Source organism: Cyanistes caeruleus, chromosome 3 (genome assembly GCF_971803275.1).
Source record: "Cyanistes caeruleus chromosome 3, bCyaCae1.hap1.1, whole genome shotgun sequence".
NCBI lineage: Eukaryota > Metazoa > Chordata > Aves > Passeriformes > Paridae > Cyanistes > Cyanistes caeruleus.
Window position 1 is genome coordinate 89181934 of NC_141703.1, and position 22987 is coordinate 89204920.

Genomic DNA, 22987 nt, shown 5'->3' on the forward strand with positions numbered 1-22987 from the left:
TGTCCCTGGGTGCGTGGCTGTAAGAACTGTGTGACAGTAAATCTTGCTTGCAGCAGTTCAGAATTCACTAAACTGCAAGGGCTGTACTATTCAGGGAGAGGGAGGGATTTCGTTGGTTGGTTTGTAAAGTTTGGGGTTTTGGGGTGTTAGGGGCATTGTGGTTTGGGAAGCTCTGTCTTTTTTCTCTTTTATATAAGTATTTACTAGTGTCTCTGAAAGAATAGATTATACATTCCCTGCTACAAATTTGCTCTTTGTCTAGATAAATAAATAACACTTTTCAGAAAGACTGAGTTCCTCTCTGCACTTGGGAATTTGTTCTTGCTATTTCCAAAATGCAAGATTGCAAGTCAGTTGGATCAATTTAGTGGAGAAGGTGTTTTCACCTTGAACTGTTGAAAGAGGTTTGTCTTACTGTATCTGCATTGCCTTATTGTATACAGGTAACAAAAGAGGGAGCGTTTGAGTTGGAAATGTGTTTTTCTGTTGTCTGCTGGCTGTTATTGCATTGCAGTCTTGTGAAAGATCTGACTCCACAATAACTTTTAGTGAACAGCTGGTGACCTGCTTTGATTTTTCTTTTTTTTTCCTTTAAAGCACCTGGAAGACTCCAGTGAAAATTGGAGTGTGACAAGTTAGCAGAGGAAAGGAGTTGTTGTTTCCATTCCATGGATCCCTTGGGTGCGCCTTCCCAGTTTGTGGATGTTGATAGTCTCCCAGGTTGGAGTGATGCCTATGAGGCCAAGCAGCTGGATTGTCACCAAAATCCTGTTGAAAAAGCTCAAGTTGATGTTAGATCACCTTTTCCATACAGGAAAGACATCAATGAAAAAATAATCTTGTGGTAAGTTCAGTGTGGCTCTCATGTGTCAGTCATTACTTCTCCATTTACTGCGGGATCCATATCTTCATGTAATGATCACTGCTGTAGGATAAAGCTTCTAAATCCTCTTTTCTTGAATCAAACATTACAGATCTGGGAAATTTTTGTTCACTGTAACTTTGAAAGTTTGGGATTTTTGCTCCACCACAGGTTGTGCTCATAGGCAGTCCTTGATGCAGCAGACTGGAGCTGTGCTTTCTACTGTGATGCTGTATGCTTAGTATCAAAATCTAGTTGGGCACTTAGATATGAGGTTTTTATTTTTAAAAAATATGCTTGCTCTCTACTAGCTCTTTGCTGTATTTGCTGGTGTTATTCTGCTTTCACTTTTCTGTTTTAAATCAGTATTTCTTTCTTTCCTGTGGCTTTCTTTTGGCCCTTCCTGCACCTCCTTCCTCCATTCTGTGTTTTGTCTCCGTGACTTTCCTCCAAAACCTATTGATAAAGTATAGCATGCTGTACTTACTCCACCAGTGTTTCCTTCCTGTAACTCAGATACTTGAGCCTGCTCTTTAGATGAATAACTCTTAACTTAATCAGTGTGAAGGGAGAAGGATTTCAGGATTTCTCAGGGATGCAGATTCAGACATCAGGCTGAACCTCTTTCTGGTTAATATATGCAGGAAATGGGACTGTTCATGGATTTCCTGAAATCATTTAAGTAAAGAATGAGAGTAAAACAGAGAGTAAAGAAGGAGAGGAGTAAAAGGTTAAACATCTATTATGGCTTGGGCAAATGTGTGCAATTTCAACTGTTAGTTTAGTTTTTCCCTGTGCATGGGAATCTTGATTACCCTTCCTATGCTCTTTGATCCCAAAATCCCCGATGGCTGCTGCTCTGACAAAAAGCAGGTCAAAGTTCTGCTGCGCCATTGTCTCTTATGCATCTGTGCCTTGTTTATCTTCTGCATGTCTGATCTTTGGACAGCAGAATGAGCATGATCAACTTGAGGGTTCACAATTTGGGAACAAAAGGTGTCCAGCTGCAGCGTCACTCTAGACCCACAGTGGTCTGAGGAACAGCAGCTGTAAGGTGTCCTGAATAGTCTGTCTGCAAAAATAAAGAAGTACATTGAAAAAATTGTTTAAGGTTTGAAAGTAATATAACACAAGGACTGTCCTCTTATCCCAAGAGAAAATACGTGGGTTTTTAAAAGTGTTACACAGTTTAACAAGCTGCTTTGCATGTTTGCTCCTGAGCTGCCCTGCATACAACTACAACACTGCCTTTTTACAAATATCACTAAGTTACTGCTGAGTCTGGTACTCTTCAAGGAGCTGACGTTTTGCATGCAGTCTGTCTTCATCAGGTAGAGGCAAAAGATGATTCGGCTCGGTGAGCACGTCAGGGTACACTGCGCTGTGTGTGCACTGGAGCCCTGTTAATGCTTTTCCTGTAAGCATTTTCTTGCTTGTCAGCACTGATTTGAGAATATCCTGCTTAGTGTTACATTCATGCTGCAATAAACTGTTTCCTCAGGAAAGGAGATGTCGCGTTACTGAACTGCACGGCCATCGTAAACACCAGCAATGAGACTCTCACGGATAAGAACCCAGTATCTGAAAGTATATTCATGCATGCTGGGCCTGACCTGAAGGATGAGCTCCAGAAGCTCAAAGGTAAATGGCTGGGGACATTTCTATCTTACTGATATCTCCTGTCCTTGCATAGTACAAAGCATCAGGATTGGGGTACAAATGAAAAAGGTAGAGCTTCCCTCAGCCCCCAACAGCTGGCATTAATGTGAAAAAAATGAGGGAAACACCTGCCAATCTAGTCTCTTTTTGCTGTCCACATTACAGATAATTGAAAGTCTGTGGCAGATATTTGAGTTGATGAACCTTTACTTTGTGATACAATAATTCCCATTGCTGTCTGAAGCCACTTTGAGCAGTTAGCTTAATCAGAGTTTTTGCTCAAGGGACCAATCTTGTACATCTTGAGATTTTATCCTGTTCAGTGTGTATACATTATGAAGGAAAGAAATTGAAGTTCACCATTGAAGAAACTAAGTGGATTCTGTCATGCACTTTGTGTATCCTCTTTCAGGATATTAATATACACACAGTCTTTCAGAAAGATATGATAATAATAGATGGATTGATGGAACATTGAATGTCTCAATAAAGTCTGTGACTTCTTAAGTTGGTTGGTTTATTTGTCTCTTGTGTACAACAAATGACTTTATTGGAAAGCTACAAGAGCAGCCCTAATGTAAGGGTATTCTAGAAATGGATGAGGTTTGCCTAGAGTCTTTATGAACAAAGTTTATTGCTGATAGTGGGAGATGAATACTCAGCCTTTTTTTTTTTCATCTAACAGGCACTTGGAATAAGAGTTTCCTTATTTTGTGTGTGTTGAACAAGAGTTTGTAGTTATCCAGGGTCATACAGAAGTCTGATAAGGTTTACAGATAAAAATTCACTTCTCTGGGAACTACGGTACTGAACTGAATTTTGAAGTCTCTGTGTGGTACTGCTCACTCTGGATTACAGCTTGGTCTCTTTAAATAGTAATAAAATGGATATAGAAGAGCTTATATTAGTTTATGTTTCTAATATAGACTCTCAGTAGCTTAAATTACAGTTGAATAGAAATCCTGTTTCTATAAAATCATCCTTTGCTGATTCAGCTTGCTTTTTTCAAGTAACCTAGAAATAAAGCAGGAGGAGGAGAAACCATTTTATAACAGAGCGAAAATTCAGTGTGTGCTGTGGGTGGAAATTAAAATACCATAGGTGCTCTAGAATAGTTAGGACCCTGCTATATATGCCAGAGCTCTTCTAAAATACACTTGGGTTTCTTGTGTGCACTGAGAGGTGGGAAGAGAGGGACTGCATTTCAAGGAGTCCTAAAGTCCGAGATCTGTCAGCTCTGTAGGGACTTGTTTTGCTCAGCTTCTTATATTCCCTTTTACCCTGCTGAGTTATGCGTAGTTTTGCATCTTCTACTGCAGTGAAAACACTTGTCTTCTCCCTGTAATGCATTCTGCAGGTTCACAACTCCCTATGAAAACACTTCTCTTTTAATTTTGTGCCAAGAGCTTTATGGAAATCAGTTCTTTGACACCCTACTGGCATGTTTTGTGGGGGAGGAAAGAGAGACTGGGTTACAGAATTGGCATTTGAACACCCTTAGTATTTTGTCACAGTAGCAGAAGTGGATGGAGAGCTTAGTTAAGAAGTCAGTTTAGGATTCATTTGTCACCTCTGCTTCCTTTTAGCCCTCCTTTACATTTAGCCTTGACATTTTTTCACTGGAGAATGTTCATGATGAAAAAGTGAAAATGCATAGTCTATGTTCTTAAAGCTGTAAAATGCATTTTTAGTTTGGTCTCTCCTGCTTTATTCCTACTGCTTGGTATATATTCACATTTCATAGATTCCAAGAAAAATCGTGATCTGAAAGCATGTGACATGCTGACTCTTCAAAGGCCTGTGCCTTCGTTAAGGCTCAGCTAACTTGTATGTTCCTGGGAGCAGCATCAGTTTTCATTCATGCAGAAATCCTACAGCCAGGGGCAGGGTTGCAGATGAAGCTATTGATAGAAGCTTGCTAATTAACAAATACTTGTTGCAGTCTAATGAAGACCTTCTTTGGCAGAAGTCTTCCAGCTCTGGTGATCTTATCAGATAAAAAAAATAGGATCCTGACTTTGTTCCCAGTTTTGCCACAGACCTTGACTTGTGCAGCTCCTCTCATCTTGTATCTTAAAATAAGAGTAATATCTGTTGCTCATTTTAGTTTTATAAGTTATATGGACATCTCCAGGCAGAATGCAATGGGAAGTGGGAAGTGTGATTGAGTATAAAGATTACCAATGCTACATCTATTTTTATTAATCTTTTATTAATCTGAATTTTATTTATTAATCTGAATTTATTGGTTTCCCACTGAAATCACAACTATACCTCAATCAAACTTGCTTCATTTCTTTTTCACAAGTTTTTCCTACAGGCCTTTGCTTTCTCTGAGGCACCTTAGAGGCTGTGGAGGAATTCAGACGAGTATACTGAGTTTTAGTATGGTGTTTTCTTCCTTCTGATTTACCCAGAAGAAGCAGGGTGGAGGTCTATAGAAACTAATGATGTGATTCATTGGATCAAAAACTTTACAGGCTGCTGGCTTCAAGGCAGTGTGGGGTTGCCATTAAAAATATATGCTTGAAGTTTTGGGTAAGGAAGATTTTCAACCTGGAGCGTCTCTTCCCATAAAATATGCTTTCATGCATGCTGCTAGCTTGCCTGAGCACTATGAGGAAGTAGTGGAGTAGGAGAGATGAACATCCCTGTTCAATAGGCATCTTAAGTCAAGCTCCTGCAGCACTGCTGCCTGAAGGGTGGCTGCAGCTGCTTCTTCCTGTGGCCACCAGCAACCTATAAAAAGATCAGGTTGAAAGCTAATCCAATGAAAATACTGGTTTTCAATCAGATCAGAAAGCTGAAGTGCAGCTGTGCAAGCAGAAGGAAGAAGGTTGGAAAATACTTGTCTTTGAGGGTAGGAAAAGAGAGAGACTAGAAGTACTTCTTTAGCTGTCCAGACCTGGAGTGGACCTAGATTTATGTGAAGAAGGGGAAGTTTAGAAGACTTATCTTCCATGTGCTGAAGGGAAAACAGACTTCAAACACAGAATCTGTTCCTGGAATATGTAACTGGAGGGTGCTGTGAATGGAACAATTAAATGTATTTCTTGAACTTCCTCTCCTTGAGACTAGACAACTAGTCTGTCCAGAGTATGAGCTGCATGAGGATCAGATGTCTGCCTTGTGGGCATGAAGAAACTTGCAAAACAAAGCAAGCTACCTCTTTCTGGGAGCATAAATTAAACAAGTGTATTATCTATTCAGTTTTAATAGCTTTGCCAACGACTGGTTTGTTTGATTAAGGAGACTTGTAGTCATTTTATCCACAAAGCAGTCTCTCCACAGCAAATAGTTAAATTCAGAAGGACTTTGTATTGCTAGCTGTATGGTATACTTGTGTATCTGTTTTCTGCATGTTATTAAATCATTTCTTCCTTTGCTCTGTAAGTAGCATAGTAAGCACTGCAATTAAGACAGAAATTCTAGCAATAGCTAGAATAGTCCTTATATGCATAGTTTTAAAATTGAGAGAAATGAGCACAATTCTCACCTCCTCAGCCTGACTAGGTGCTAAGCAGCTGGTATGAGATCGGATGCTATCCTTAATATTTGACATCTAAAACTCCGACTTCTATGTATGAAGTGGAGTTGTCTGGCTGGAGGAAGACAAGGTCTGGAATACTTCTGGCTTTCTCACCATGACATGTCCACTTACCCTCAGTTTTGTTTATCCCAGGCTGCAGGACAGGCGAGGCCAAGCTGACGAAAGGGTTTAACCTGGCTGCGCGTTTCATCATTCACACGGTGGGCCCCAAGTACAAGAGCCGGTACCGCACGGCAGCCGAGAGCTCCCTGTACAGCTGCTACCGCAACGTCCTGCAGCTCGCCAAGTAAGCACAGCACAGCTCACACAGGGGGTGCCATCTGGGCCACAGCTGGCCTGCAAACTCAGCTCTGCACACAGCTCTTGCCTCTCTGAATGTCTTCTCGTGTACGCTGGGTCTGGTTAAGGACATGAGAATAGGAGTGGCTTCATGGTGTGCTTCATGCCTCTGGTTATCTCTGCTGTGGTGTAGATAAAATGCACAGAGAGATCTAAGCTGATTCAAATCATGAAACGGGGTAGCTAGAGCTGTGTAGCATTCAGTTCCTCAAAGGAGAAATAACAATAATTGCTTTGGGTTCTGTGCTGCAATAAGTATTAAATAAGCTTGCTCCAGCAACAACTTCATGTGTGTCTGCAGCCACATGGACACACCCACAGGCAGATCTGACTTTGTGTCAGTTCATATGTTTGGCTTCTCTGCCTTTGTACAACAGACAGCTAAAATTCTATGAGTCAGGGTATAAGGTTACTTCTAAATCTACAGTTGCAGCACCTTGGTTTGTAGTTTTTTCCCCTCTCATCTGCAGTATTTTCTACTTCCTTTTAACCAACAGGGGTTTCTCTTCCTATTCTTCTGTGTTCTATTCTTCTCCAGTGACGAGTGTTGTAGTGGTAGCAGTCACAAAATACACCTGAGCAAGAGCAGTGTCAGAAAGTATACATAACAATCTTTTAGGGTTGGGAAGATAATTCTTCCAAGGTTGGACTCGGTGTTATGGTGCAATAGTAACTTTTCATACTTATACTGTTTACAGCTATGGTTTTTAGCATGTGCCAGTTTTGTTCTGCCTCAGAAGTTACAAGAAAATTCGGGCCTGGATTGAAATGTTACAGACTGTTTTAAAATTCTTATACTTCTGCACACTGAATGTCTTTTAGTCAGTTTTCTAGAGTAACTTTTGATGTTTGTGAAATTGTCTACCATATCTGAGCTTGCTCAATCTCCTTTGATTACTGTTGGCAACAGCTCTGCTTTACTCTTCTGAAAGAGTGGCTCAGTGCTAGAAGCATCTTACTGGTCTTAAAGTATGTGTCACTCCATTCTGATGGTTGTTTAATCATACCTAAGATGGAGTAAGCCACCTTGGCCTGTTTCCAGACCTCTAACAAAACAAAATCATTGGTCAGGTGAAGAAATAGGAGCGTGTATGCTTTGAAGAGCACCTTCTTTTTTCCCTCCTTCTCCTTACTGTCAGTCCTAAACAGGAACAAAAGTATTTTGAGCAAGGATTGCAGGGAGTTTGAGATAAGAACTTCATTGAGGATATGTGGAACTGTAGGAACAATGTAGCTGAGGTAGAAGGACAAATCTGAAAACAAGCACCAGAGGAAGCAGTGGGGAGTAATTAATGGTTCTTTCCTTCTCTACTTAATGAGGGTGTGTGCATCTTGCCAGGAAGGAATCCTCCTGCAAAAATCTGAAAGAGGATTACTTCTGCTTAGAGCCAGGGAAGAAATTAATGGTGCTCCCTGTCCTGACAGACATTTGTTAGCATCTGGCTCTCTATTCATTTGTTTCCCTTTTTCTGGATTCCAGGGAACAGGCAATGTGCTCCGTAGGATTTTGTGTCATTAACACTCTGAAAAGATGCTACCCTTTGGAGGATGCAACCCACATAGCCCTGCGTAAGTGTGTTGGAAAACAGCATAAACTGGATGGCAGCACTCATCAGGTCTCATACCTCTGGCAGGTTGCTCTTGAAATGGGGAAACCTTTTTTTAAGGGGCTGTTGTTCATTAGAGCCTGTAAAAAGGCAAAGCATTTCATGGTTGATCAGAAAATGGAAGATAAAATTATCCTTTCTCTCAGTAAAGATCCATGAGATCTCATCAGCACAGATCCATGGGAATCTGTGCTGGATCTTGCATTCTTCAGTGTATTAATTTATAGCCTGGAAAAAGTGCTAAAAATGAGGTGAGAGAGTTTGCTGATAATAAAAATTTGTTCAGAGTAGCCAGGATGAGGCTTTACTGTAGAATACTTGTAGGCAGACTTGAGCAACAGTGAATTTCATCTGCTGTTTTAGTGTCATCAGCACATCCAAATGTAAAGTGATATCCTTCCCCCAATGACCCACTCCTACAGGCTTCTGCCTTTGCATGCACAATGATGGGCAGATTATAGGCAGCAAAACATTCAAGTGATAATAGTTCCATGAAAACAACAGCTCAGAGGAGCTCAAAACAGCAAGCTGAGTAAGACACAACAAAATTAAGAATGTTATGTAATAAATCAGTGTTTTGTTCACCCTTTAAAGCTGCACATTCAAAAAGAATATAGTAGACAGAGAAGTTGAGAAGGTCAAAAAGAATAGAAAAAGACAAGAAATAGTGAAATGAGGCTCAAGACTTTTTCAGACTGGAGTATACCTGACTTGAGGGGAGTGTGAGGGATGTCTATAAATTCATCATTGGCATGGAAATGGTGAATGGTGAAAAGGTATCTGTTCTCTGTCTCCCAGAATAAGAACCATCAAACCATGCCAGTTCAGAACAAACAAGGGGAAATGGTTCTTATGCTTGTTATTTGTTTTATGGAAATTCTTACTAAAGAGCATTGCTAAAAGTTTTCAAATTTCCTTGTGCTCAAGAGGAAAGTATATTAAAGAAAAAATGAAGACCACTGAAAAAAAAATCAGAAAACATCCTAGGCTGAAAAATAAAATACAGAAAACTGCTCAAACAAGATTATTGTATATTCTTCTATATACACTTATATACTTGTTTCTACTTTCCCCCATCTCTTCTGGCTTTTTCACATGTTCACATACATTCAGAACTGTTTTCTGTGGAACTGCACAACTGCATTTGTTGTGTAAGGTAATGTCACAGGTCAACATGATTACACAGGAATTTGTGTACAGTAATACACAGGAAGTATTTGAAAACAGCTCCTTTTTTCCCTCTGCTGTTTCTTGAACTCCCACAAAAGTATTCTCTGTAGATAACTTCTTTAATTGCTGTCCTCTGTTGTCTCTATAGGTCTGTGTGCTACTTGATAAAATACTCCCATACCAACCATTTTGTTTGGACACTTTCTCTCATGATTTACAAATAGAATTTTTATAGGCCTCTTTGGCACAGCTGACCCCAGAGATTTTGTTTTGCTGAGCCTGCCTTTAACCAGCTGCTGTAGCTTCCTTATATTTTACTTTGCTGATAACTTAGGGCACAGTGACTTGTTCTAAGAATGTCTGGTTTTAGCAGTTTGCACAGGACTCTCAAAAGGAAGGATTTGGTTTGATTTTTCAGGGCCATTGAATCACCTTTCACAGTCTAAGGAATGCCTAGTAAGCTAAAATCAGAGGGATTTATTCTCTATTTGCCTCTCTCTCTAAAGTCAGCATCAGGAGAGAGTGGAGATGGAACTTCCAATATGCCGAGCAACCCATTTGGTGTGTTAAACCACTACTTAATCCACACTTGCCTACAGGCTGTGGAGCTGCTTAGTATGAGGAGAGATGTATCTCTCTTCTACATTCTGAGTTCTTCACTTGTAGCTGTGTGTATCGATTTCTCCTTCTGTTTTGCTAACTACATTTTATCTGCTTCCTTGCAGGCACAGTTAGGAGGTTTCTGGAGGTTCATGGAGAGACTCTGGAGAAGGTGGTGTTTGCTGTCTCTGAGCTTGAAGAGGTATCATCTTGGCATTCATTCCACCAAAGTTCCTGGGCATGATTGATCTTCTCTGCAGCAGTAAAACTGGATTTGAATTTTCCTTCCAGATCACATAGACTTTTGGTCTTGCAGCATCCTTCTGTCTCCTTCTTAGCACAGCCTCTTTTCCAGAACTGTTCATGCTCTTAGCAGTCACTATAGATACTTTGAGAATCTTTCTGCTTCTGGCTTCTGCGTTGCTGAGCTGTGGACAGGGAGCAGTAGGGGAGGTGATAGCATGCAGTTGTGCTGGATGCTGTCTGTTAGCCAGAAAGGAAATTCTTCACACAGAAGTTTCCTCCATGCACAAAGATGTGCTTGAAGAGGGCCAGTTCAGCATTCCTTCTGATCACCTACAAAGATCTGAAACACTGCTTGCTGGCTTGTTGGAATAGAAAACTTGACATTTAGTGATCTGTGTTCTGAGAGATGCAGGTAGTTTGAATATTGACTTTCCTTGTACATAGAATTTGTTCCTGTGCAGAACACCCACACTGTTCAGGTTCTCTGGCATATGGATAAGGAAAATCACTAATTTGGGGGGTTCATAAAACTGCTAATCAGCTGGAGAGAACCCATGAAGTAATATATTCTGTAGAGATTTTCACTATTTTCCTTCATGTGGGGAGGGATTTTCTTGTTTCATTGGTGCTTTTTCTTTTTTCTCATGTAGATCACTAAAGGTGATCTGTTTAGTGTGCATTTTAACATAAGCAGCATTTGCTGAAATCTGTTGTCTGTGCATATTTTAACTTCATTACAAAGCTGAAGTATCTACAATCTACCTGAGTTCATGCAAGTTTTAGCAAAGTCCTCTCAAAGTCATTTGCCAGTGCAGCAAAACCCCCCAAAAAGTTAACCTTTATCAAGGTTACTTGATGAAGTATTCCCAGCTCACAGCCCAAAGTGACCATTGAGGGAGGCAGTACTTTTCCTCCAAACTGCTGAGAAGTTCCCTGCTACAAAGGCAGACGCAGTTTAAGCAAAGAGCACGGATGCGTGATAGACCCTTCACGCATTTTTCTTATTTGTAGGCCACTTACCAGAAGTTGCTGCCTCTGTATTTTCCGAGATCGTTGGAAGAAGAGGTCCAATCCTTGCCTTACCTCCCTGCAGATATTGGCAATGCGGAAGGGGAGCCGGTAGTACCAGAGCGGCAGATCAGGATTACTGAAAAGCCAGGCGTTCCAGATGGTGAGTTTGGAGCTGGACTTTGGAATAAGTATCTCTCTGTGAGAAAGTCAGTGGGAAAAACAGAGAAGGAAGGAGAGAGATGTTTTCCTACCTCAATTCACCTAAGTCAGGTTATGATGATTCCAGTTCTCAAGCTGCCTCATTGGCTTCTTGTGTTCCTCGGCAGTAACTGCAGTAGAGCTGCTCTGTCTTTTTCTTGGTGGAAGAGGTTTGTAGTTTGTTCCTTTTGTAATTTAATTTTTTTTTTCCCCAAAGTGATTAGGATCTTTGAAAGTGTTTATGCAGAAGCTTGTACTGCCCCTAAACTGAATTGAAAATTATTATGGTTAATGGTCTGTCTTGTGTACTAGCAAAGTGTTGTTTATATATTAGCAAATGTTGTCCCAAATAATACGATTCTATTGGTACAGCAGGGATACAGTGCATCCAAATAGTAGATGGGCAGTGAAAATTAGCAGAAACTCCCTAAAATATTTAAAATAACTAGGGGAACCCAGAGATCAGTGTTTGGAGGTGGCTATCAAAGGTCAGTGGTAGATGTCAGGATGGAGGTGAGATACATGTAGCAAAACAATTTAATATATTAACAGTCACAGCAGACACATTCTGCTTTGCTTGTTAAGCAGTGATGTGCAAGTTTTACAGCCTTAAATCATTCAAAGAAGATAACTTGGAATTAATTTCAATTTTCTGCTTTTGCATAGCCAATTGGGATAAGGCTGAATATTTGATATTTGCTGCTGTGGCTGATCAGTGTGAGGTATTCAGTCTCTAGCTAATAATTTGTGAAATTACTGGATTTGCATAGGTAAGAGTGAATTTGTATAGTGGAATCCTGCACTCTTGTTCCAATGCTACTATAGCATGTCATGCTAAAAGGGGAAACTCAGTTCCTGTCCAGATTGCCCAGAGAGACAGTGCTAGAAGTCTTAGCAACATGCCTGGATAACATCAATTCAGTGGAGCATTCTGGTATTGTCACCAGCAAGTGAGCCTGTGCTCTTCTATTTCATCACCCAGTCGTGCTGTAAACAATACTATAAAAATAGCTACACGCAGATCACTACAGCATTTGTTCAGGAAGTGCCAGTGATGCAAGAAGTGAGCCCTTTCTACATACAGTACAGCTTCTTAATTGAATAAAGCTGCAGCATCTGTGCCTCTGTATGCCAATTTTTCCCCTTTTGACAAGTAGGATGACTGTAAAGCTGAAGTCAGTCTCTCCAGAACTTGTTTTTTGGGAGAGTAAACCCTTTATGAGCTGATGATTAGGACTTCCCAGGTAGTTTCCAGGCAAACCAACATTTTAAGGGAGTGGTTCTCAATCACATGCTGTCATCTGCCAGTGGTACTGGTGAGGTATCAGAGCTGCATCATGGTACCTCACGGGTCTTGTGCTAGTCTGTAGCATAATGACTGTGTTGTTTCACTGGGAAATGTACCAACTCATCAGCAGCATTGCTGTCCTGTACGCAGCCCAAACATTTTATACCATCTTTGTTTCTGCTGCAGATGCTTCAGATGAAGAAGGTCTGGAGGCAGATTTGTCTTTCATTGGGTCCCATGCTTTTGCCCGCATGGAGGGAGACGTTGATAAACAGAGACGCCTCATCCTTCAGGGACAGTTGTCAGAGGCAGCACTGCAGAAACAGCATCAGAGGAAGTGAGAATTTGCTTGTTCTTGAAAGTATTTGTATTGGTTAGGACCAACCCTTATGAATGATGGTTTTGTTATCTGTAAAGCCTCATCTTCCAGCTAGCAAATACAGGTAAAGCCTGGTGTCACCCTGGGTTGATGTAGTAGTCTCTTTGGCCTGGAGGAAGAAGGGATGGGACCGTAGGAGAAAAAGGGAAGCTTGTGATGAACCCTTTAGCACACTCAATGCATCCAGCCAGCTGCCTTACCTATTTGCCACAAGATGTCACTGTTTTGTCGCTACTTTTTGTCATGGGATCCCCTGCTTTTGATACTGCCCACTTGTTCCTGAGGCTCTGCAGAGATAGCAAAACACTTTTCTTCCATTTGATAAATAAAAGAAGGCTCAGGCTTTCTCCCCCTCCATGCCCTGGTAACCCTAACATGCATGATCACTTCTTTAGAAGGTAATTCCATGCTAGCCACCTCTGAAGGCTCAGTGTTTGCTTGTTTTGCCAGATGAGGCACTAAGTTCATGAAACTGGTTGCTGCATAGTTGTGTTTGACATCTAGGCTTTTAAAGGAAATTTTCTTTTTTTCCTGTCTTTTAAACACTGACATATTTAAATGGAAAAAGCCCTGAGATCTTCTCAGCCCAAATGCAGTGCTGCTATAGTTAATAGTTGATACATATTAATATGTATTAATTATCTGAGTGAAAATTATTAGGTGTGCAGCTAAGACACTAAATTTTATTTTTTAACACTTCTTTCTTTAAAAACTTGATAGTTGCTCCATAGGTCAGAAAACAGCAACATCAGATAGGGCTCAGTCAGAAAAAGCTTGTTTTGTCCTTCCCTTCCCATATACCTCTCCAGGCTTATAGTGCTGATCCAAAGGGGGATTAGATCTGACCAGGTGTTTTTGACTTTCTAGTTATAATCGTTGGCTGTGTCAGGCAAGAGCTGAAGACCTCTCTGACATTGCTTCTCTTAAAGCTTTGTACCAGACAGGTAAGTTAATGGTACTGATGACTGATCTATGTTGTCTTGAAGTAAAAAATGTTTTATTTGGACTTGCATATACAATAGGTCATGCTGAAATCATAGCTGTGTTTCTGGAAAGAAAATCTGTTCAGCACTTTGGCCGATCTCTTAGGCCTACTGAAAATCCAGAGCTTACCTCGATCTTTGTGTAAATACCAAGGTTGTGTGATATCTTCTGCTCAGTAGCTGCAAATTTCAATTCTTTGGTTGGCCTTAGACAAGACTCCGTGGGCTGCATGAGGTCCATGAGGCATGCTCTGGGAATCTGTGCACTGGAGTTCAGAGCTTGGTTTCTAGGAAGAATTTTGCTTTGGTGGTAGAATTGCTAGTGAAGAGGTTTTATTAAATAAACCCCATGTTATTATTTGATATTTAGCTAAATATGAAGTACACAAACAACATAAAATTGCAGTCCTTAAGTTTCTCTGATGTGATACATGGGGTTTCTTATCAGAATAGATTATCGTTTAGTGAGAGCAGTAACTGTGCATATTTCCTCTGCTGGAAAGAAGATGCATTGCAAAAGTTCTATGCTGAGGCTATTTCTCCCCACTTTGAAAGGGTCCAGCTACAAAACCTGGCATGACTGAGAGAAGTTGAGACATCTTTCTTTCTTTCTTGTAGGTGTGGATAACTGTGGACGCACTGTGATGGTGGTGGTTGGAAGGAATATCCCCGTAACATTGATAGACATGGAGAAGGTAAGACGTGTAAAATTAGAGTTGTGTATGTTATATATGAATGTTTTGGATGGAAAAGTCTGATTATAAGGATAATTCAGTGATAATACTAGAAACATCATTTGTAGAAGACCTAAGATGTTAACTAGAAAGTATTTTTATAGGCAGATGAAAATGTATGCCCTTACAGAGCTATGTGTGCATTGGGCTGATGCTTTTCAGTGAGGCTCTTTTTAGAAAATATACAGGCTAGTATGGACTCCTTTTTCTTCTCAAGATGAAGGAGAGTTGCCATGCTTCTGTAAGTGCCAAGATGTGAAGAGTGAAACATAATGAGTTAAATGTAGTTTTTCAGGGAAACACCAAGAGCATATCTCCATCTGTGAGGTCAGATAGACAAAAGACTTGCAAGTTATTACAGTCAGGTTGAAGACTTGGAAGGTTAGCCTTGCTTCTGTAGCTGAAATGTAATGCTATCCAGCCTCATGATTCCTGATTTTAAGATGAAATAAGGGAAAAGTATTAAGATGTAATGCAACTGTGCAAGAGTTTGTTGCAAGTATAAATTTTGTTTCTTTCTGCCTCAGGCTCTTCTGTATTTCATCCACGTCATGGATCATATTGCAGTGAAGGAATATGTCCTGGTGTACTTCCATACACTCACAAATGATTACAATCAGCTAGACTCTAACTTCCTGAAGAAACTCTATGATGTTGTTGATGCCAAGTGAGTGTCAATAGGAAAAGAACATGTTCTGGTCTTCCTCTGTGCTATGCAAATATTTGTTATTCCCTGTATCTGGTTTCCCATTTATTTCTGAGAGAGTTTGGACGGGACAAAGACCTAAATAACTATGAAATGCAAGAAGGAAGAGGTTTTTTCTTTCCTTCTCAAGCCCATCTTTTCCACCAGAAGTTCTGTCCTCTGCAGTCTCCCTCTGGAGCTGTTAGGGAGGCACTCTGGTTGTCTTGTCTGTCACAAGCCAGAGCTGGAGCTTTTGGAGCCTGGCTTTGTTAAACTGTGTTGCTGGTTGTGAGAGGAGGGGTTTGGGTAACAGTGGCAATCATAATTTGTCCTTAACTTTCTTTCACTTCCTACTTGAAAGACTGAAGGCTGTGATGTCTTTAACTGAAAAATAACCATGCTGCCTTTTATTTTTTATTTTTTTTTTCTCTTTACATTTACTTTTTGGTGTCTGCCCTTACATTAGATCTAACTTTGTAAAATTACATTGCACTTAAGAAAAATGGTCTCTTTTGACAGTTTGCTTGTGTAGGTGACCTTAGCTGGAATTCACTTTTAAATATTTTTTTTCTTTCTCTAAACCAGGTACAAGAGGAACTTGAAGGCATTGTATTTTGTCCACCCAACATTTCGTTCAAAGGTAAGGTGAATCTTAGAAAAGTGTATCTTTTGTGTTGGCAGGGTAGCACATAAGCCTGTAGCATGAAAAACTTGGAGACACTAGAAGATTCCCAAAACTAGGCAGTATCTTCTGGACTCACAGTTAGAACTTGAAATTCATCCCATCTTTGATCTAGCTGCAATCTTCCAATCTTTGTGATAAGCTGAACCCCAATGCAGTGCATGCTGTCTGTGGCCTGGTTTTAGTGTGCTCTTACCAGAGAGAGGTGGAAGCTTTTAATCATATTTCTTTCAAAGGGAAACATCTTGTCATTTTTCCTGCTGGCTGGCTGGAAAGGGGATGAACCACCATGACCAAACACTCAGGGAGGGTTCTTTTGTGTATTTCATCTCCTGGATGTTTCACCTTTTCTTTTACCACAAGAGGTATTACGTGTGTCCTGTGTGTCACTTCAGAGCTGCCCTGGGAAGGGCAGAGAGCAGCCTCAGGCAGCAGTGAGATTAGTCAGGGTTAGAGTGGAGAGCAGCAAAGGAAGATGGGAAGAATGCCTTTGATGGAGTGCAGAAAAAAATCCTGCTAATCCATCAGGAGACAAAAAACCTGAAATTGTCATGCACTAAATTGTTACCTTTGGCTGGGATCTGTGTGGGGCAACAGAAGATGGAGCTGGTTCCCTTCTGAACTTCACATCCACTACTCCTATTGCAGCAGTGTGAGTACTTCAGATGAGCTAAGTGGCAGCAGCAGCCCTTCCTAGAATTCTTTTTTTGTCCAATTAAAACAGAAATCTGATCCTCCATGTCCACATCAGATTAACCTCTGTGTTTATTCTGCTTTTTGCTGACATTAATCAAATTTGAGAAAATTATATGCCTGGAAAAACACATCTGTTTGCACATGTTCAGCAACATTTCTTCTTCGAGAATTTCTTGTTTCAAGAATTTCTTTGACTGCTAAATTTCCATAGAGTCCTGTCTTTGCCTGTGCACAGCTGGGACACTATGAGACTTGGAGCTTCCTTGTTTTTATGGAGATAAGACTGAGGCTTCCCAACAGCATAGCTTCCAGTTTCTGTAAGGTTATTAGCTACTCCCACAGGGTACAGATTAGAGGTCTGTGTCCTAGAATTAGATCTTCCAGCTCTGATGCTCATAAAAATGTAGGAGCTGGCATAGAACAGTACTAAGGTCACAAAGTTGAGTGGAAAAGCTGAAGCTAGGAAGTGCTAGTGTTTTAGATTCTCAGCAGCGCTTCACCACCCTCCTCTCTTCCCATACATTTCTATTTGGTTGAGATACATCTTTTACAAACTTTGTTGCTGTTGTTGGAGGATGACAACTCATCCTCACTGGTGTCTGTTGCCATCTTGTCTGTCCCTTTGGAAACTGCAGCGGGTCTCAACAGATCTGTAGGCGAAGCAGATGGTTGGTGGGAAGAAGGGAGGGTGAGAGACACAGAGTTCTCTAACTTGCTGGAAATAGTATTGGTTTGTATCCTATTCTGGCAGCACAGCTGGAGGCAAAAGAGAATGTTTATATCCATGTCTTTCTGCCAGTCTTTTCTATAACTAGAAGGCAAGCTGGATTGCTTCTGACTGTTTAATGGACTATCAGCTTATGAAACATGATGGGGAAAATGTAGCAGAAAGCATGGTGAAGAAGATGGCTGCTAAGAGAGAATGATTTTTTTCGCTCCTCCTTTTTTTGGCTCTTTCAGGGCTCATGTCCCCATGCCTCAAATTGAGGAGGAAGGCCTGTGCATTCATGTGACTTCCCAAAGACATTACCCTCATGCACAGATCTTAAATGTCTTGTATAAATTATCCCTTTCACAGCAGGATTGAATCCTGGCACGGTGGACGGCTGCCATCTCATAGAGTCACTTCTGCTTTTTTATGGGCTAAAAGGGATCAAGAGGCTTTTCATCAGGTCTTTTGGAAAATCATACGTCCTTAGAAAACCAGAATAGTTCTCCATGTACTTTATGGTTCCAGCAATGATTCTTTGTTCAATTTCTAGGTGTGAAACTGCTGTAAACTGTTTTCTGAGGGTAATTCCCTGTCTAGAATACACGGAGTTTGGTGTGCAGGGGGGAAGGTTCAGCAGTTATCCTAAAGCACAGAGTAACTGAAGCAGGGTGAGCCACTGTGCACACATTTTTGTACAATGCTCCTGCCTCTCGTCATGCCTTGAATGTTCTTGTGATCTGTGAAATGGAGCTGTGCTTGTCATGAAATCGTGTAGATCTCAACAGGTTTGTAGGTTGGAGTGGCTCTTGCTGCATGAGCACTTCGCTGCCAGGCCTCACATCAAGGTAACCATGAAGTGCCATCACCAGTTCCTTTGTACTCTTGCATGCAAAGTTCCTCCTGCTTGTTTTTGATAAAGCTGCTGATAGATAAATTAAGGGCTTTTGGAGGCATTTTTATTTGAATCCTCTTAGCTCCCTTCTTCTGAGAGCTCTCCAAATAAACTCTTTCAGAACTATAAATGGCTGGATCTGAAACAGTCTCACCCAGAGTAATTCTGTTTTCATTAACTGGCTGTGAATCAAGAATGTTTCAAAGCTGAAACATTCCCAAAGACTCAAATTAGATATTCATAATCATGATACTCTTTGTATTTATCATGAACAATTTTTGGTTTGTTTTTCTATAATGATCCTAAAAGCAGTTTCTTGAGATCAGATGGCAGTGGAAAGATTGTTGCAAATCTTTTTTTTCTACTCAAGATCCTTCCAACTGGAATAAAATTTCCCAGATTTTATTAAATTTCTCTTTGAGGTATGCCCAAATTAAGAGATTAGTGGCACAGCTAATCTGTGTTGCTGTTATTTTGTGGGAGACATGTCATACATTTAACTGTGGGTTTATAACTTGGCAGAGTGACTTTTACAGCTATTTATTTAGATTCAGAATATCAGGACAAGAAAAATGAAGGGAAACTTCAGCAGATGTCTAGATTTTTAACTTTCTTTGGCTGCTCTGGTATAACTTACTCTACTTCCAGTGCATTAACAGAGATTTGATTTAATTTAAAGTTCCATGTCCTGTTACCAATAAGAAAATAGCTGCTCTTGTATTACTGTTTCTATAACCTGTGATTATCAAGAATAGAAGTAATAGAAAAATTCTCCAGAAACATTTCTGCTCTCCTCCCTTGTCTCTGTGTTCCTGGGTAAGATGCCAAGCTACAGTGGCTTATATAGTGAGAGGAAGGAGGGGAAAAAGAAAAAACACTTTTCCCAAGAGCAGTTTTTGTGATGGCTGCAAAAATATCCCCTATTAGGCTTTTATACATTGAACAACTATAGCAATTATGTTTAATGATTGTCATTCATAACACACCTTGAAATCCATGATACTTCGGTGCAAGATTGAGAAGGTGTTTTTCACTCATTAAACTGTCATTTAGTGTCACTCATCAGAGGTCTTGTTAGAACAATATAATGAATAATGGTTGCCAGTAAAATCTGTCTCCTTGCTTTCTGCTAACATGAATCTGATTCTGCCCTCAAAATAATGAACTGATTTCAAATGTTCTGTCATGTTCTCTACCTTCTTTTCTCTTTTTCATTGTTCCTCTCTCATTAAAATAAGATGTTTTGAGGAGGCAGCACAGTTATTCCAGGACAGGTTTTAGAAATTGACTTTTTCTTTAATGTATTCAGGCAGATAATTTTTATAGATTTAATCTTCAAGTTTATTTGAAACTCTTGCTTTCCTCAAGGCTTTTCTTGCAGTGTTGCTTCTTTTCTGTTAACTTCCTGCAGTCAAAGCAAAATTATCAAACAGAATGGTCAAGGTTGTAAAGGACTGTGGAGGTCATGTGCTCTGACCCCTGGCTGAAGAAGAGTCAGCAAGAGCTGGTTTCTCAGGACCATGTGATTGATCCCTACTGTGAGCATTTGTGACCTGTAGAACAGATTTTTTTTCTTTTCCTTCTTTCTGGGAAAAGAATAGAATATAAATAAACAATTAATAATACAGTACTTAATTTTGAAGAAGGTGGATTGAAAAGGTAAAGCTTGTGCAGTCGATCTAAGCAGGATTAGATTGCTGTCTTACTGGTCTTCAAAAACAAAAATTCCGTGTCTTGTTTGTACCCAAAACAGACAGGGATGTGAATATTTAAAGTAAAATCTTGTAGAATAAGTTGATGGGCTTATTCTTGTAGAGTTAAATTAATAAGGCTTTGATAAGAAAGTTGGTAAAACAAGAGGTCACTCAGACAAACCAAAGCAGAAGGGAGATTTTAGTAAAATCTTTGAAAAGTCTCCCTTTCTCTCACTCTAACTGGCCTTTCTTTCAAGTGAAAACTTCAGTGTAAAGGGTTGAAAATGCTTCTGACAGAGTCAAATAGGTAATTTTTGTACTGGCTAAGCCTGGAGTGAAAACATGCCGCTCTGCTGATGGTGTTTTGAGGACAAACAGCAGAACAGCTGTCACTCTTGGACTGTAGAAAGGGACCTTAGGCTGGCATTTGGGGAGGAGTGAGCATAAAGTCAGAAAACACTAGCTTGAAGCTCTCAGGACACTGCTTGCTAGCAGTTGGTGGTGCATATTTCCTGACCTTGTGTTATGGCAATGATTTTAGTGTTTCAAGTTCAACTCGAGCTTGTTTCACTGTGGAGTATCGCATTGAACTTGAAGGTTTTGAAGCAGAATCTTGTTAATTGTTTTTTGTGGGGTTTTATTTTCAGGTCTCAGCGTGGTTTTTCACAACCTTTACAGTCTCAGGGCTAAAGGACAAAATCCACTATGTGGAAAGCCTTCAGCAGTTGTTCACAGCCATACCCCCAGAACAGATTGATCTTCCCCCTTTCGTCCTCGAGTATGACGCCAGGGTAAGTGACTGCCTGTGGCCACCATGAGTCTCTGCCCTAAGAGCAGTTCTTGTGCTGCTCCCATTCAGCTCTGCAAGAGCTTTAAGGGGAGTGACTTCCACATCTTAAGAATGGGGAGAAGGAAGAGGGAAGGTTTTCTGGAGAGTCTGTGTTGCTCTACGAGTAATGATTCTCTGATTTTTTTTGTCTACATCAGCCCAAGCAGAGGGCTTGGCTAAGAAGGAGGCTACTTTCCCATTAGATCAGTCTCCTATGTGCATAAAAGGCAGCCTACCTTTCTTCAGCCAAGAGCTGTAACATAACACAATAACAGCCTTTGGACAAGATAGAATTTGTGTTAGCTGCTGTAACACCTTATACTGACTGGAAAAAATAAATAGTAGCTGCATTTCATTTTCCTTGCTCCACATACTAACAAGCATGTGAAAAGGGAAAAAAAACCCAAACAACAAAACAACAGGGGAAAATGGAACAGTAGAAAGGTGTCCTGCCTTTGTGTATAGGACCCTCTTCCTCCTCCCTTCTGCACCACAGGTTTCTAATCAAATAGTGACATGAATATGGCTTGCATTGGCAAAATCATTCCAAAGACTATGTGATGTAACTTCAACGTAGCAGTCAGAGCTGTGTGTCTGCCTGCATCAGTAGCTTTGTCTCAGTCACTGGTTATGCCAACATTTGTGGCTTCCTGGTGTCACAGCTTTGGCTTAATGGCAAAAGTTTAACTTGCACTTTCTGCTTAAAACACAAGCAAAACCAAGACCTGTGTTTGCCTATTTACTAGCACACTCCTCTGCTGGGTGAGCTGTGGCACTCACTGTACTCATGGAAGACAAAGCCAGAATGCCTAATTATTTCTGCCTCTGTGGCACTGTCTTTGCACCGAGATGTGTCGGAGAAGACTTCTGTTCAACTGCTTATTCTGTTCTCATTGCAGGAAAATGGGCCTTACTGTTCTTCTTATCCTCCATCCCCTGACTTGTGATCTGCAGTCCTGTGATGCTGCCAGTTTCCCATGGATCCAATGACCTGATGCCTGCCAAAACCTGTGCATTTACCCATGTACAGAATTCAGAGAGAGGGTTTTCCTCCCCCAGCTCTGGTATTTTTTTACTGATGAGATATTTTCAAGCAGTCAAGCAATCAGAGAACTTTATGCCACTGTGAACTGTACAACTGTTTCAAATATATTTATCCAATGGAAAAGCTGATTTAAAGGTCACTAGATACATCTATTTGTTTGTTTGTTTGTTTGTTTTGTTGTTGCTGCTGCTGTTGTTTTTTGAAGCTGTTACATTATTTTTTCTGAAGAGACTTTTCTCTTTTCTGGGAAATCCATCAAAAGCACTTGATTATGTTTTTAACTATTACTATTTTCCAGCTCTGTTTGTATTACCCATTTCTGACTGGTCTGTACAAATACTGTGTAGTACCAGCCTGACACATCACTCATCATATGGTCTGTGTTTCACATCTGATTACTTTCCCTTTCTGTTAGTACTGATTACTTTAGTCTTGACCCAGCAAAACTATCTGGAATTGGGAATGCCATGTCTGCAGGCTGACAAAGCACTACAGCCAAGCCAACATTACTCCAGGATTTAGTCCCATAAGCTGCTAGGTGAACTAGGAGCCTTGAAAAAGTCCCTGTCAGTTTTCATTGGATGATGTGAAGGACCATGTCAGGATTCCACTACCCTCCCAGTAAGAATAAAACTGAAAAGCATTTGTGGTTTCTTTTCTCTAGCTATACTCATTTATGTTCTCCTTTGCTGTGGCCAGATATGTTTGTGTAAGTGGATGGCATCTGCCTAAACTGTGCATGGAGGGGATGGGGAAATGGTGGCTCCAACCCCAAATTCTGGTGGCAGAGATTGTCTCTTGGAGATATCAGTGTCCCTCTGATTTCCTGTTAAAATGACGCTCATTGATTTTTGACAGACATGATGCATGCAAGAGAACTTAGCCACAGGTTACTTGAACTGGAGGTGAAAAGTGTTTCAGGGCTGCCCATGGAAAGCTAAAAGAGGAGGGAGAAGGCTGCCTTGTAAAACAATCAGGGATGGCAGGCCCAAGTACAAAAGGATTAAATCCTTCATAGGAAGAATGTCATAACACTACTGAATATGAAAATGGCAGTATGATTTTCAATATTTGATTCTACCTGCTTTCCTGCCCAGGCTTGTATCTGCTACTCTCTCCCAAAACC

The 22987-nt window shown here is 40.5% G+C and overlaps 1 protein-coding gene across 3 annotated transcripts in view; it reads left to right on the forward strand.

The window, feature by feature from the left end:
- GDAP2 (ganglioside induced differentiation associated protein 2) overlaps nucleotides 1-22504 on the forward strand; it is a 23545-nt gene extending 1041 nt beyond the window's left edge. For all 3 annotated transcript variants that reach the window (XM_086884009.1, XM_086884007.1, XM_086884008.1), the window contains exons 2-14: nucleotides 598-844; nucleotides 2364-2503; nucleotides 6204-6357; nucleotides 7891-7979; nucleotides 9913-9989; nucleotides 11045-11204; nucleotides 12717-12867; nucleotides 13777-13853; nucleotides 14511-14587; nucleotides 15154-15293; nucleotides 15897-15951; nucleotides 20635-20778; nucleotides 21716-22504. In XM_086884009.1, coding sequence (XP_086740135.1) covers nucleotides 669-844; nucleotides 2364-2503; nucleotides 6204-6357; nucleotides 7891-7979; nucleotides 9913-9989; nucleotides 11045-11204; nucleotides 12717-12867; nucleotides 13777-13853; nucleotides 14511-14587; nucleotides 15154-15293; nucleotides 15897-15951; nucleotides 20635-20778; nucleotides 21716-21763 — 1488 coding nt within the window. In that variant the 5' untranslated portion in view covers nucleotides 598-668 and the 3' untranslated portion in view covers nucleotides 21764-22504. The remainder of the gene's footprint in view (nucleotides 1-597; nucleotides 845-2363; nucleotides 2504-6203; nucleotides 6358-7890; nucleotides 7980-9912; nucleotides 9990-11044; nucleotides 11205-12716; nucleotides 12868-13776; nucleotides 13854-14510; nucleotides 14588-15153; nucleotides 15294-15896; nucleotides 15952-20634; nucleotides 20779-21715) is intronic.
- Nucleotides 22505-22987: the final 483 nt, after the last annotated feature.